This window comes from Myotis myotis, unplaced genomic scaffold (assembly GCF_014108235.1).
Source record: "Myotis myotis isolate mMyoMyo1 unplaced genomic scaffold, mMyoMyo1.p scaffold_m19_p_3, whole genome shotgun sequence".
Lineage (NCBI taxonomy): Eukaryota > Metazoa > Chordata > Mammalia > Chiroptera > Vespertilionidae > Myotis > Myotis myotis.
Window position 1 is genome coordinate 194,958,849 of NW_023416335.1, and position 14,438 is coordinate 194,973,286.

Genomic DNA, 14,438 nt, shown 5'->3' on the forward strand with positions numbered 1-14,438 from the left:
GATAGTTCTGGGGGCCTCCGAACACCCCAGACTTCCATGTGTCCAGATGACGTTTCCTAAAGAAAACCAGACCGGAGCTTAGCTCCCGGTGGCCTCTGGGAAAGACTCCAAACTCCTTGCACCATCTGGGTCCCACCTGCCCTGCAACCCTTACTCGCATCTACTGGGACCTCATCCTTGCCTGACCGGTCCCTCTGCCTCTCTTGCCGGCCACCCCGCTCATCCTCACACTCCTCTCTGTTCCACTCCTCCCGCTGGTGCCTGCACTCACTGACTGGCGCCCTTCTTTCTTATCATGCCCAGCATCTCTGCAGCCTGGGGCCTGTGGTGCCCAGTGAAGGTGGAGGAGGCAGGTGAGTGAGCCTGGGGATGAGCAGACATGCTGCTCCGTGGCACAGAAGGAAGTCTGTCATCTTAGAATGTCATGGCTGGCAGCACCTAACCAACCATCCTGCCCGCCTGCCCCTCTTTGAGTGAGTGAGGACCCAGATGGAAGGTGATTTTCAAGAAAATTGGTGGCAAAGCCGCGGGGATGAGAGCACACTCCCCGATCACCTGTGGCTCTGACTCCCCCAGCCATCTGCCAGGTGGCAGGTGGCCACTCCAAACTGGAAGCTGGCTGCTGGCAGCTCCTTGCCTGGCAGGGAAAGCAGAGGAGGACGTACTGGGGGAGCGGTTTTCAGTTTTATTTATTAACACTCCAGAGGCCTTTAATAAAAATACCCTTGGATGTTGAAAGAGAGTCGGGAGCGTTCAGTGAGGGTAAAAAAATGCTGCTAACGTTCATCCCGAGCCCCCCTGGGCCGCGAGTCCCGCCAGGCGCCTGTCATCATCGGCGATTTCACGCCAGGGGGTGTGGAGGCGGGCTCCCGCTGCAGCCTGCGGTGCCAGGGGAGACAGACTTCCCAACTCAAACCACAAGGAAACCTCCCCCGGGAGCTGGCCAGTTCCGAGCCAGAGCTGGAGCCCTTTATTGCGGCTCGCTATTCTTAGAAGTTGGAAGTGGGGTGAGTGGGTGTGTGTGCGCGTGCGAGTGTGCACGCTCCAAAATTAAACCTGAAGCCCAGGCTTTGCCCAACCCAGGGCCTCTGGCAACGTGACAGCAGGCTGAGCCCTCGGGACACTGTGCCTCCCGCCCCAGTCGACGGAGACTTTAACAAGTAGGTTTGAGGGTGTAGGTTTTCTGGGGCTGCTATAACGAAGCCCCACATACACGGTGGCTCAAAACAACAGACGTTAGCCCTGGCCAGCTTGGCTGAGTGGATAGAGTGTCAGTTTGTGGACTGAAGGGTCCAAGTTCGATTCCAGTCAAGGGCACATGCCCGGATTGTGGGCTCGATCCCCAGTAGGGGGCGTGCAGGAGGCAGCCAATCAATGATTCTATCATCATTGATGTTTCTGTCTCTCCCTCTGCCTTCCTCTCTGAAATCAATAAAAATGTATTAAAAAACAAAACAAAACATTTATTCTCTCAGTCCTGGAGGTCAGAAGTCTGAAGTCAAAGTGTGGGCAGGGCCGTGTACCCTCTGAAGGCTCTGGGGGCGGGTCCTTCCTGGCCTCTCTGGCTTCTGGTGGGTCCTGCCTCTGTCTTCACGAGGCCTCCTCACTGAGTCTGTGTCCTTTCCTCTTAGAAAGATGCCAATCATGGAATTGAGTTCCACTCTCACTGCAGTCAGATCCATCTCAACATCCTTAACTGACCACATGTGCAAAGACCCTATTTCCAAGTGAGGTCACATTCTGAGGATGTGGTGGGTGTGGATTTTGGGAGGGCACCCACATTCACTTCACTGCCCGGGAAGAGGCAGCCCCCAGGAGAGGCCGCTCCAGTAATGGGCCCCTTTCAGAGCTGCTCTGTCGGGCAGCAGGTGTCGGGTGAGCCTTGCCCACAGCCAATTCCTAGCAGAGCCCAATGCTGCCAGCCAGCCGCTCCGTGCCCCCTCAGGCCCAGGAGGCTGGGGATGACAGGAGGCAGGGGCTGCCACTGCCCGGGCCAGCACCCGTCGGACGCTCCGGGGACAGAGGCCGGATTCACTTCCTCTCCTGTTCCTCTGAGCCTCGCAAGGAGAGCATCTTCCGTGTTTGCTGAGAGAACGTTGGCCTGTTAGAGAGGAGGGACGCTGAGCATGACTCCTACAGTGAGTACTTGTTCTGACTTTGGAGAGAGGACAGTCGGGGTTTGTGTCGGGAAAGGGTGAGTCAGACCGTGGTCTGGGAGGGAAACCAAAGGAGGCGCTGAAGACAGGGTGTTGGCTGGGAAGCTGGCAGCCTGAGCTCACTTACTCGTTTGTGAACGCAGCCTGGAGCCCAGGGTCCCTCCTCTGGAAAGTGGGCATCGGGGTGGTGAGGGCTTATGGGAGATCATGCATAATCTTCGGCAAATGGCAGAGCCAGGCCCCATGGAAGGAACTGAGGTGACTTGAAGGCCAAATGAAAGGGACAGACAGTGTGGCAAAGTGAGGGTGCTCTGCAGTGACATCATCGCTGGCTAAGGGACGTTCCACTGGGTCACGTTTTGAGGACCTACACGAATTGGGCACTGACATACGTTGTTCTTTTAGAAGAAACTACCCAGTGAGGCATCTTTATTTCCCTTTTAGAAGTGAGCAAACTGAGGCCTGCGGAAGTTCAGTACCCCTTCCCAAGGTCATAGGAAGTAGAGCAGCTGGGATTTGAACCCAGGTCAGTCCACATCACATCTGGGCCTGTGCCCTTTGCGAGCAGCTCTCAGGCCCGTGGATGCTCAGAGGAGCCGGTCAGCGCTTCCCTGAGCTCCTGCGAGCACCTCTGCCGCTCCTGGGGGCCATCACCAGGCTGTGTGTGTGTGGACATTAGCTTCCGGTCGTTTTCGCGTCATCCTTGCCTCTTGGATGTCACCCACTTAGAGGTGGGCTTTCGATGTTCAGTCTGCTGGCGTGGGACCACCAGGTTCCTGGTACCTCGTGCAAGGTACCCCATCAGAGCAGGCACCTCCTTTTCCTGTGGGTGGGCAGAGGCAGTTCTATTCCTGGTGAAAGAACAGGCCTCAGGGAAGGCCGGCCTTCCTTCCCAGGAGCTAGAAATACCCGAATGACAAGGACCATGCTTCCTACACCCAACGCTGGTTTCCCAGGAACCCTGGGCTACCCCACGAGTGCTCTGGCATGCAGCGCCCCCGGGTTCTGACGGGTTGAGTTAGCAGCAGCCTCTGAGCCAGCAGCAGCTGCTTTCTGGGAGAGGGTGTGATGGCGGAACAGGAGGGCTCGGTTTGGGCTCTGGATAGGATTGGGTTCAGACTTCAGCTCCACCACTGACTGATTCTTTTTCTTTAAAAAAATAAAAGTCATGCTCAGCTGGTGTGGCCCAGCCATTGAGCGTTGGCCCATGCACCAAGAGGTCGCTGGTGCGATTCCCGGTCAGGGCATATGCCCGGGTTGCAGGCTCGATCCCCAGTAGGGGTGTGCAGGAGGCAGCCGGTGGATGAAGTTCCTCTCTCGATGTTTCCATCTCTCCCTCTCTTTTCCTCTCTCTCTAAAAATCAATTTAAAAAATATTTAAAAGTAAAGCTGACATTGCCAAGACATGAAAATATATAGTCTGAATTCGATAAGTAATACATGTATTACACATATATTTAAAAATGTGAAAATGCAGATAAGCGAAAAAAGAAATTATAAGTCAATGGTAAACCTACCACCATTAAATTTTATTATACATCTTTTGAGATTAATTTTTCTTTCTCCTTTTATTGAATATACACGGTAGGGCAAAAGTAGGTTTACAGTTGTTCATATGGAAAATACAATAATTAAACAATAATACAAGAATAAACTCTGTGGACGAGACCATGCATATATGGGGGGGAAAAGGGAATATATGTCATACTTTCAACAATAAAGAATTATTTTTTAAAAATTACAAGAAGTCCTAACTGTTTTGGCTCAGTGGATAGAGCGTCGGCCTGCGGACTGAAGGGTCCCAGGTTCGATTCCGGTCAAGGGCATGTACCTTGGTTGCGGGCACATCCCCAGTAGGGGGTGTGCAGGAGGCAGCTGATCGATGTTTCCCCTCTCATCAATGTTTCTAACTCTCTTTCCCTCTCCCTCTCCCTTCCTCTCTGTAAAAAATCAATAAAATATATTTAAAAAAATAAAAAATACAAAAAAGAATAAACTCTGTGTTTTGTGTACTCACAATGGTAAACCTACTTTTGCCCCACCCTGTATACTTATTTAATTAAAATAATAGAAGATCCCATGCATGTTTTTTTTTTAACCTAATGTATATTTAAAGACATGGGCACATGTTAACAATGCACTAGCCTCTAACGTAGCTGCAAGGTATTCCATTGGAGGGCCCTCCCAGTAGTTAACCCAGCTCTATGGGGTGGAGAATTGGGCATAACCTCACTTCCAACCAAGAACCTCAACTTCTTCATCTTTAAAATGGGGTCATGGTGCCCATGCGGCAATGTGTGTGTACAGTACATCCAGGCCCCCGTAAATGCTTCTTTCCTTTGCCCTTTCTGGCCGCTGGTTCCTTTCATGTAGGAAAATGAATGTGCCCAAAATAACTCCATCCCACTTCCCCACCCCAGGATCTCGGTGGCAGGCACTCAGGGCAGCAGCCCGCATGGCACTCCCCCGAGGCTGAGCCCGACTGGGCCACTGCCGACACCGCAGAGCTGGGGTGCTCCTCCCGTCTGGGCAGGCGTTTCCTGCTCCGAGCACCGGGAATGTGGAGATCAGCCGGTGTCTGGTGAGTGTCTGCACCACTTGTCGGGCTGGACGTGGGGACACATGGATCCCGCGATTGTTCACATCTGCGGCCCCCACCCCTGAATGAATTGGAATGTGTGAGGTTTTCTTCACAGTGGATGTCAAGCGCTGGCCACGCCAGGCATGTCATACTGTAAGCCTTGTCTGAACCCAACTAAATAAAACATCATGTTTCCCCTGCTTGGTCGAGACCTGTAAACCAGATGTAATTGTGCCTGCCATGGACCCATCTCATCACCCAGAACTGGATAAAGCGGGAGGGGGCTGCACAGCCTTCTGGGAGGTTTGATTTTGAGCAGTCAGTTGTCACTGGAGCTGATAGAGGGTGGTTTGGTTTTGCTTTTGTTTACAGGGGAGAATAGAAATAATTATACTACTACTAAGAGCAAATAAATATTGTGGGCTTATCATGCGTGGCTGTCTTAGGCCTTCTGCTGTTAGCGTCCTATGAATTATCTCCCATGAGGCAGGTGGTAGGTCAGTACCCATTTTGTAGATGAGGAAACTGAGGCACATGGCTGCTAAGAGACAGGGGTGGCATTTGCACCCAGGCAGTGACTCAGGCCGTGGCCGCTCTTGTGACAGGGTCCAGCGGGTATTTACGGAAAGTTCCACCCCTTTGTCCCCTGTATCGAGCCCTGCAGTGGGTGCTGGGTTAGGAAAGGGCTGGGCTGTTTGCTTGGAATCATCTTCTGCATGTCCTTTCCTGCCTGCCTAGTGAGCTGCTGACATTTCTCAGCTTGGAGAACAAGATAGGAAGGATGCAAAATCAGAGAAAAGGAGTCCTTCAGCTCCTGGGAGCCCCCAAAGGTGGAAAATTCAGGGGGGCTGTAGCGGTAGGGACCCATGACTGGTCCAGCTCCTCCTGGGGCAGGTGCAGCCTGGGGGCATGGAGCACTGGTGGAAATGAGCTGGGATAAGAAATCTGAGCACAGGAAGGCCCACTCGTGACCTTAGATCAGTGGTTCTCAACCTTCCTAATGCCCGACCCTTTAATACAGTTCCTCATGTTGTGGTGACCCCCAATTTCATTGTTACAAATTGAACATAATTAAAGTATGGTGATTAATCACAAAACAATATGTAATTATATATGTGTTTTCCAATGGTCTTAGGCAACCCCTGTGAAAGGGTCGTTCGACCCCCAAAGGAGTCGCGACCTACAGGTTGAGAAACGCTGCCTTAGATCAAAACCAGTGCCAGGCCAGAGCCGATGTGGAATTACAGTTTGTTAAGCTCTTGTAGCAGGTGTGAGGTGATAGGGGTTTGCATATGGCCCCGCTGTCTGAATGGGGGTTTTCATTTTTTAAAGGCCAGCAAAATAGCACACGCAGGTGTACGAACAGGACGCAGTCACATGGGGTTGTGACCAGCCTGGGATTAGCCACAGAAAATTGGGGCCCTTGTGAGGTGAAGCCACTGGCTTCCTGCCCGGGTCAGTTCTCTCCCCGGGGGGAGTCACTCACCCAACAAACGTGCAGCTAACGTGATCCTCAATGACGTCAAAATTAAGAGGTAATTTCAGTTCCATAAGCATCTCTCATTACCTAGCACTGTATACAATTTTTTTTTAAAATCACAATAGTTAACAGACATTTCTGATGTATCCACTGTATGGGATTGCTGGACAGGAGAAGGCAGTGGGAGGAGGCAGTCAGTGTGTGTACACGTATTAAAGCACACCCCAGGACGCATCGGTTTTTATCAGTAGGTCTGTGACTGGCATCGGGGGGGATGGAAAGGGGACCCGTGCTCCCAGTGTCCTCCATTCCATTCGGGCGAAGTAACACAGGGAGACCCTCCAACTGCCACAGGTAGCTGGTGAGTCGGGCAGGATTCCTTTGCCTAAGTCCGCCCACCGTCCTGCTCACACGGACTGCTTCCCCTTTAAGCTCCTGCATCCTCAGAGCACCCACTGGGACATGGGGATGGCGGGAACTGTTCCGGACCCGAGCTTCCACTGACGCCTGGGCCTGCACAGTAGCTGTTACTGTCGCCCCCACCAAAGGTGGCCCGTCCTCGCTGCCTGTAACCGCAACACGAATGCGGGTCAGCAGTCCACACTGGTTGTGAATACGCACTTCCTGGGAAATGATGACCAAAGAGCTGGTCCTGTGTGTGTGAAGGGAAGCAGATGTGCAGCTGTCCCCCTGAAACCACGCTGGAGAGAGCCACTCAGCTTGTCAGACAGACAGCGTTGTATTAGGTTACCAGGCAACTGTAGGCAACAAATACTTGTGAGTCTGGGAGGAAGGGGTGAGCACATCAGACTTTTCCTAAACATCCTCATCACTTTCCATCATAAGAGCCCATTCCCATGTGCTCTCGTATCCTGAGCTATCTCACTTGGCCTGAGTCTTGTATTGCTTTCCATTGTGGCCAAGTGCTCTGGGGCCAGGCTGCCCAAGTGCTAGCTAGTGTGTGGCCATCGGTAATTTATACCCCCCCACCGAGCCTCAATTTGCTCCTCTCTAAAGGGGGGACAAAAGCCTGGCCAGCATGGCTCAGTGGTTGAGTGTTGACCTATGAACCAGGAGGTCACGGTTCAATTCCCAGTCACAAGAATAAACTCTGTCTTTTGCGTACTCACAATGGTAACCCTACTGGGCACCCGCCCCCCTTTCTTCCTCCTCTGGGTCAGCTCTGTAAGTTGTCCCCATCTTGTCACTGTAACCGTTCCCTAAAAAGCTCTCTTGGCGGAGGCCCCGGCTACTGACGGGCCCTTCTTGCTGTGGCCGAGTTCAGTGCCCTTTGAGGCATCTCCTTGTTTTGCACACAGAGGAGGTTTGGCTTGTTAAGGCAGTCACCACCCAGCCATGGAAGGTTCGCACATCTTCCATGTAAACCTGTAACGTTCTTAGGATTTCTCATGTTCTGGATGGACCCTGAGGGCATTATGCTAAGTGAACTGAGTCAGTCAGAGAAGGACAGATACTGTATAATGTTACGCATACTGTATGTGGAATTTAAAAAACCAAAACTCATAGAAACGGAATAGATTGATGGTTTCCAGGGACTGGGGGGCTGGGGGAGTGGTTGGTCAAAGGGTCCAGACTTCCAGCGATACAATGAGTAAGTTCCGGTCATCTAATGTGCAGCATGGTGACCAGTTAACAATATACCGTAATATACTTGAAAGTTGCTAAGGCAGTAAGTACATCTTAAATGTTCTCCCCACAAAAAGGAAGTGGTGACTATGTGAGGTGATGGAGGTGTTAACTACCCCAGCTGTGGGAGTCATTTTGCAATATATAAGTGCATCAGATGATCACACTGTACAGCTTAAGTGCACACAATGTTATATGTCAATTTATATCTTAATAAAGCTGTGTGTGTGTGGGGGGGGGGGGCGCAGATTCCTCATGTCCTGTTTTCAGAACAGCTTCATTGGAGTATGATTCAGATATCTCCCAGTTCGCCCATTCAAGGTACACGATGCAGGGGCTTTGGGTATATCCACAGAGTTATGTGCCCGGCAGCACAATATTAGAACATTTCCACTACTCCCTCAATGCCCCCATCACACCCCCAAAACCCAGGAGAGGACTAACCTACTTTCTGCCTATAGATCTGTCTGTTCTGGATATTTTATTTAATTTTATTTTTTTTAATCCTCACCCGAGGATATTTTTCCATTGATTTTTAGAGAGAGTGGAAGAGAGGGAAAGACAGAGAGAAATCGATGCAGGCTTCTCCCCTGACCAGGGCCCTTGACCGGAATCGAAGCCGGGACATGTGGCCTTCTGTGTCTGGCTCTTCACTTGGCACACAGGGAGCGTCCGAGTCGTAACAGGTGTCAGAACTTCATTCCTTTGAAGGCTGGAGAATCTATTATGGGAATATACCCCATTTTGTTTGTCCACTTGTCAGTTGACAGTCTTAGGCATTGTTCTTTATTTTTTTTAACCTGTTGTTACGAATTTTGAGAGAGAGAGAAGAAGGGAGAGGGAGAAATATCAATGAAAGAGAATCATCTATCTGCTGCCTCCTGCACGCCCCCTCCTGGGGATTGAGGCCGCAACCAGAGCATGTGCCGTGATGGGGAATCGAACTGGTGACCTCTTGCTCAACCAACTGAGCCACACCGGCTGGGCCTCTGTACGTACTTTTTGATGCACCAAGTCCCGGCTCTCTGCCTGCGATGCCTTTCCATTCCCAACCATTTTTTGAGGAGGAGAGGCATTTGTGTCGTTTCTCTCTCAGCCCGAAATTACTTCCTGGTTTGCTTGTGAAGGTAACACCTGCTCAGACATTGTGTTCTGAATCCCATAATAAAATTAAGCGTTGGTATTAAACACACACACAAAACAGTCTACAAGACCTGCCAGAAGAAATGATTCCGACTGTGGTTTCTTTTTTCTTCTGTGTAATTATTTAGGCTCTAACAATTCGCTCAGTTTAGATGAGTGCTCCCCCGGCTGAGGATAAAGTAAAGTTTTCCCTCAGGAGGAAGAATGTTATGAGCGAAGAACAAAAATACGTTAGAATTTTAGCAGAGGAGCACACCAGGCGAGGATGCTTTCTTACCAGGATCCGGTGGCACTTAAGGAGGTTGTCCTCATTTTACCCTTTCCTGCTGGAGGCTGGTTTCTCCCAGACCAGGTGCATCGCCCATGGAGATGCTGCCAGTTAGGCTCCGGTGGAACTAAGTTCGCAAATGTCTCTGAAGGTTTGTCAGCGGCTTTCAGGGTCTCTGGTGTTGCGTGTAGGATGAGGTCAGAGGGAATAGGCGGGATGCGGTGGGGTCAAGGGCAGGCCCTGGTGCTGGGATGAATTGTTCAGCTTTGACTCTGGCGTGCCAGGCGGTGAGCCTCCGGCGTGCAGTGCGGAGTGGTTTTGCCAGGATCTGTGTTGTTGGGGTTTCCAGTGCTGACTCATGTGTCGCTTCCTTAAATGCCTGCCCTGAGGCATTCCTTCTGGAAACCTCTGTGGCGTGGTATAGATGCCCTTCCCTCCTGACTGCTCGCTAAATTCTCTTCTGGGATGTAGGGTCCAGTTAAGAGCAGGCAAGTTAGCATGCCCTAATGTAACCACAGGGAAGGAAAAAAAGAGTTATCTACCAAACGAGGACTGTAAAAGGAACACCAAAATTTAATTGAATTTCACCTCTCTTGTATCTTGGAAAGTTGCTAAGAGAGCAGATCTTACAAGTTCTCATCACCAGGATAACTAGTTTTGTGACTATGCGTGGCTGTTAACTAGACTTGTGGTGATCACGTAGCAGTATGTGCAGATATCAGATCATGTTGTGTCCCTGACAGTAAGTACGTCTGAAATGTTCTCCCCACAGAAAGGAAGTGGTGATTTGTATGTTATATGTCAGCTATAGCTCAATTTAAAACAAGATTTATCTCTACGGAGGGGTTCTTTGATTCCCCCAAATGTGTGTGGGAATGTGAAATAGCCTGGGCTTTCGCATGAGTAGACCTTGGTGGTTCTTGGGCAGAGAACGCCCCACCTCTCAGCTCAGGTGATAGGGATGAAGCCTTCCACCCTACAAGAGGGTCAGTGTGAGAGCAACTGAGGTAGCGTGTGTCCAACACCGGGACAGAGGGGGCACCCATAGGAGCTCCTTCTAAAGCTCTTCTCCCCCAAATGGTTCTTTTTAACCTTCACTCATACCCAAGTTTTAGGAGGAACCATTTGTAAGGAAACTGAGTCCTTTCCCACGGGATGGCGCTGCTGGAGGGAGACCACCTCCGTCTCCCTTGAGCACCTCGGACCCCCGTGAGCATTTGAGAGAGGTTTGCTACTGTTCCGATTTAGCACAGCTTTTAATATGAAGTCCGTTCGCCCAAAGGAGGCAGGAAGACGTTTGCAGTGATTATTGGTTTACATTTAAACCCTCGTGTGTTTGGACGGGAGCCATACACCGAAGAGCCAGAAGCAGGTAATAGCAACTTAGAATACAGGATGAATGCCGCAAATATCAAAGCAGACAATTTGCTTCCCCCCCCCCCCCAGCGGCTCTCCTGGCAGAAAATTTAAAAAGGAAGAAATGGCTGCATGATTTAAGAAAACATTGTGGGGTTTGGTGATAATAACTTACGTTTCCATAATGCCTCCCAGCGTACGGAATGCTTTCCCATTATTATTGCATTGAATTCTCACGAGTCCCAGAGGTAGGTAAGACAATACTGTATTATGGTGAAGGAAACGCTGTCTCTACCACGTACCTCCCACGTGGCTGTGTGGGTTATGTAAGCGCTCTGAGCTTACTTTCCTAAGTTTTAAATGGGAGTTTAATAATACCGTCCTCTGAGGAGTGCTGTGCAGATATGGGAGATAATGCATGAGCAGTGCCAGCTGCAGAGCAAGTGCTCAGTAAGTGGCAGCTGTTGTTGCATTTAGGTCGAGGCAACACAGGTGAGGAGACGATCAATTTGCCGACGATCACACCATTAGTAACTGGCCAAACCTCAATGCAAACCTGATTCTGTCCCCAACGTTAGTCCTCTCTGCGGGACACCGTAGCCAGGCTGTGGGAATCAGAGTATTCAGCATAATCCCATTCTTTTTTCTTTTTTTTTTTTTTAAATATATTTTTATTGATTTCAGAGAGGAAGGGAGAGGGAGAGAGAGAGAAAGAAACGTCAATGAGAGAGAATCCTTGGTTGGCTGCCTCCTGCACGCCCCCCACTGGGGATCGAGGCCACAACCTGGGCATGTGCCCGTATCCGCAATCGAGCCTGGAACCCTACAGTCCACAGGCCAACGCTCAATCCACAGGCCAACGCTCAATCCACTGAGCCAAACCAGCCAGGGCCACCACAGTCCCATTCTGAGGAAGCCCTTCCTCCATTTTGCTGGGGCACTGACCTTTCCAATGTCTCCTTTTGTGTGATCCACAGAACATCATCAAGAAGGTGATTGGGCAGAAGTTTGTGTACAAGTTTGTCTCCTTCCCGGAGATCCTGAAAATGGACCCCCACGCCGTGGAGATCAGCCGGGAGAGCCTGCTGCTGCAGGACCGGGACTGCAAGGCCCTGCCCGAGGGCCGTGAGGCGCACAGACACGGCCTCTCAGCCCTCAAGAGCACCAGCCGCAACGAGTACATCCACTCAGGCCTGTACTCGTCCTTCACCATCAACTCCCTGCAGAACCCACCCGAGCCCTTCAAGGCCATCAAGACGGAGAAGCTGGAGGAGCCGCCGGAGGACAGCCCTCCCGTGGAAGAAGTCAGGACTGTCATCAGGTTTGTCACCAACAAAACCGACAAGCACATCAGCAGGCCCGTGGTGTCCCTGCCCTCCACGTCTGAGGCCTTCCTGGCCTCGTCCGTCTCCGCCAAGATCTCCTCTTTAATGCTGCCAAACGCTGCCAGCATCTCGTCCGCCTCGCCCTCCTCCTCTCGGTCCCCGTCCCTGTCCCCCAACTCGCCCCTCCCCTCTGAACACAGAAGCCTCTTCCTGGAGGCCGCCTGCCATGACTCGGATTCCCTGGAGCCCTTGAACCTGTCATCGGGCTCCAAGACCAGGTCTCCATCTCTCCCCCCCAAAGCCAAAAAACCCAAAGGCTTGGAGATCTCCGCGCCTCCGCTGTTGCTCTCCGGCACAGATATTGGCTCCATCGCCCTCAACAGCCCGGCCCTGCCCTCAGGATCCCTCACCCCAGCCTTCTTCACCGCACAGGTAAGAGCCGCGCCAGACTCGGCTCAGCAGACGGGAAGGAAGGGCCACCAGACCACCTTCCTTCTGCCTTCAAGGGATAATCCGAGGGCCCGTGTGACAAAGTCCTGTGCGAGTGTGAAGGGAAGTTTCTTTCCCACCCCCAGACCAAGGTATCCACAGGAGAAAAGGCGGGAGATGGGCTATAGGGGATGCTTGGTTGGTTTCTTGCTCTTTGTGGCCCTTGGAGCAGGTCCAGTGATGTCCTGGGGAAGGTGGAACGGGCCAAGTGACACTTGAGAAGGCATTGGGGCTTTGTGAGATTTTTATGCCAGCGTCCTCTCTGGTGGAGAACTTGATAAGTAGCCGTTTATTCTCTGTTGATGAGAAAATAGATGTAGCCCTAGCCGGTTAGCCTCAGTGCATAGAGCGCCGGCCTGCGGACCGAAGGGTCCCGGGTTCAATTCCAGTCAAGGGCACGTACCGAGGTTGCAGGCTCCTCCCTGGCCTGTGCCCTGGTCAGGGCATGTGCAGGAGGCAAGCAATCGATGCGTTTCTCTCACATCGATATTTCTCTCTGTCTTTCCCTCTCTCTTCCACTCTATCTAAATCAATAGAAAAATATCCTCAGGTGAGGATTAAAAAAATACATATATATTAACTGTTGTGGCCCTTGCGATGGTCAACGTGGAGCTGTGGGTCCTGTGGTCCCTTATAAGTACTAACAGTCAGGATGACAAGGGCCGGCCCAGCATTGAGAGGAAGAGTCGGGGAGAGCAGAGCTACCGTGAGGAAGCCCAGGTCCGTGTCCGGAGGAAGACAGCACACGTGTGGAGCAGGGACGTCTGCGGCGAGAGTAACTCGAAGGAGAAGGCAGATGCTCTTTCTTGTCCTGCTGGCAGTTGCCGGGCAAAGGCAAAGCAGGTGCCTGGTGTTTTCTGCTTCCTCTGGGAAACTGGGTGCGTTTTGGCTTCGGGCTCACAGACCTGGGCTGCGTTCCTGGCTGGGCCGCGTGGTGGAATGTGACTGGGCACTTGCTCTCTGAGCCTGTTTGCACGCCTGTGAAATGCGTTACTGTGAGGACTGGATGGGAGAGCGGCGTGTAAGAGAGCTCGCTACAGCTGGCAGGCGTTGTCATCATGGAGCTTTGTGGCACCAGGTGGGGGACATGCTTGTGTGGGGGTGGGAGCAGGAACTCTGTCTCCTGCCTCTACTCATCGCCGTGATGTCCTTGCTGGCGTGAGCAGCAGCAGCAGCAGCAGCAGCATCCTATATTGGAGTTTTCTCGTGGGCCAGGCACTAACACTTCGCATGCGTTGCCTTGGCTGTTTTTCAGCCCCATGAAGTAGACACTGTTATTGCCCCGTTTCCCCAGCTGAGGTACCTGAGGCACAGGGCTGGAGTAATTTGTCCAAGGCTGCACAGCTAATAGGTGGTGGAAGCGAATTTGAACCCTGTTAGTCTGCTCCGGAATCCGTGCTCCGGACATTGGTACTCACCGGGAAAGCGCCCAGTTGTCCTTGATCATAACAGTCTGCACAGCATCTGCAAGCAGCTCTTTCCATTCTCCTCTCCCTGGCTTCTCCCCGCCACATTGGGGGCCAGGGATTTGGTGTCAGCTCAAGCTTGTGAGCTGGTGCTAAGGAGGCTGCCCCCCCGGAGGGGAGAGCTAAGGCAGTTACTGGGCAGAATTGTGCTCCTCAATCGGGCATTTTCCAGCCAAGCAAGAACGGCCGAGTAAATGCCTCGGAAACAGTGGCCTGAAGTAGCTCTGAGAAGTAACGTGAGAAGCGGGGCAGGGTGGACATTCTAGAGATCCCCTCCCCTGGCCGACTTCGTGTTTACAATGTAAGGTTTAGAGAGGCCTCCAGCCAGGCCAAGGCCAACTCTGATTTCGGTATCTGCTTTCCTGAGCGCCCGTTCACTGTCTCCGAACAGACTGGGACGGTTGCCAGCCCTGCAGTCATCTCGGAGGCAGTCGGCTCAGGCGAGTCCTGTGGTTTTGGACACTGAATGTAGGGGGGCTCCACTCAGTGGGATGAAGGATGGTCTGGCTGGGCTGGTGAGAGGAGGA

At 51.9% G+C, this 14,438-nt stretch overlaps 1 protein-coding gene across 3 annotated transcripts in view; it reads left to right on the forward strand.

Annotated features, from left to right (window-relative positions):
• ELK3 (ETS transcription factor ELK3) overlaps positions 1 to 14,438 on the forward strand; it is a 62,824-nt gene that overhangs the window by 34,023 nt on the left and 14,363 nt on the right. For 2 of the 3 annotated variants that reach the window (XM_036297081.1, XM_036297080.1), the window contains exon 3: positions 11,609 to 12,388. The exons of the other annotated variant lie outside the window; for it this stretch is intronic. In XM_036297081.1, the coding sequence (XP_036152974.1) occupies positions 11,609 to 12,388 (780 nt within the window). The remainder of the gene's footprint in view (positions 1 to 11,608; positions 12,389 to 14,438) is intronic. 3 annotated transcript variants of the gene reach the window in all.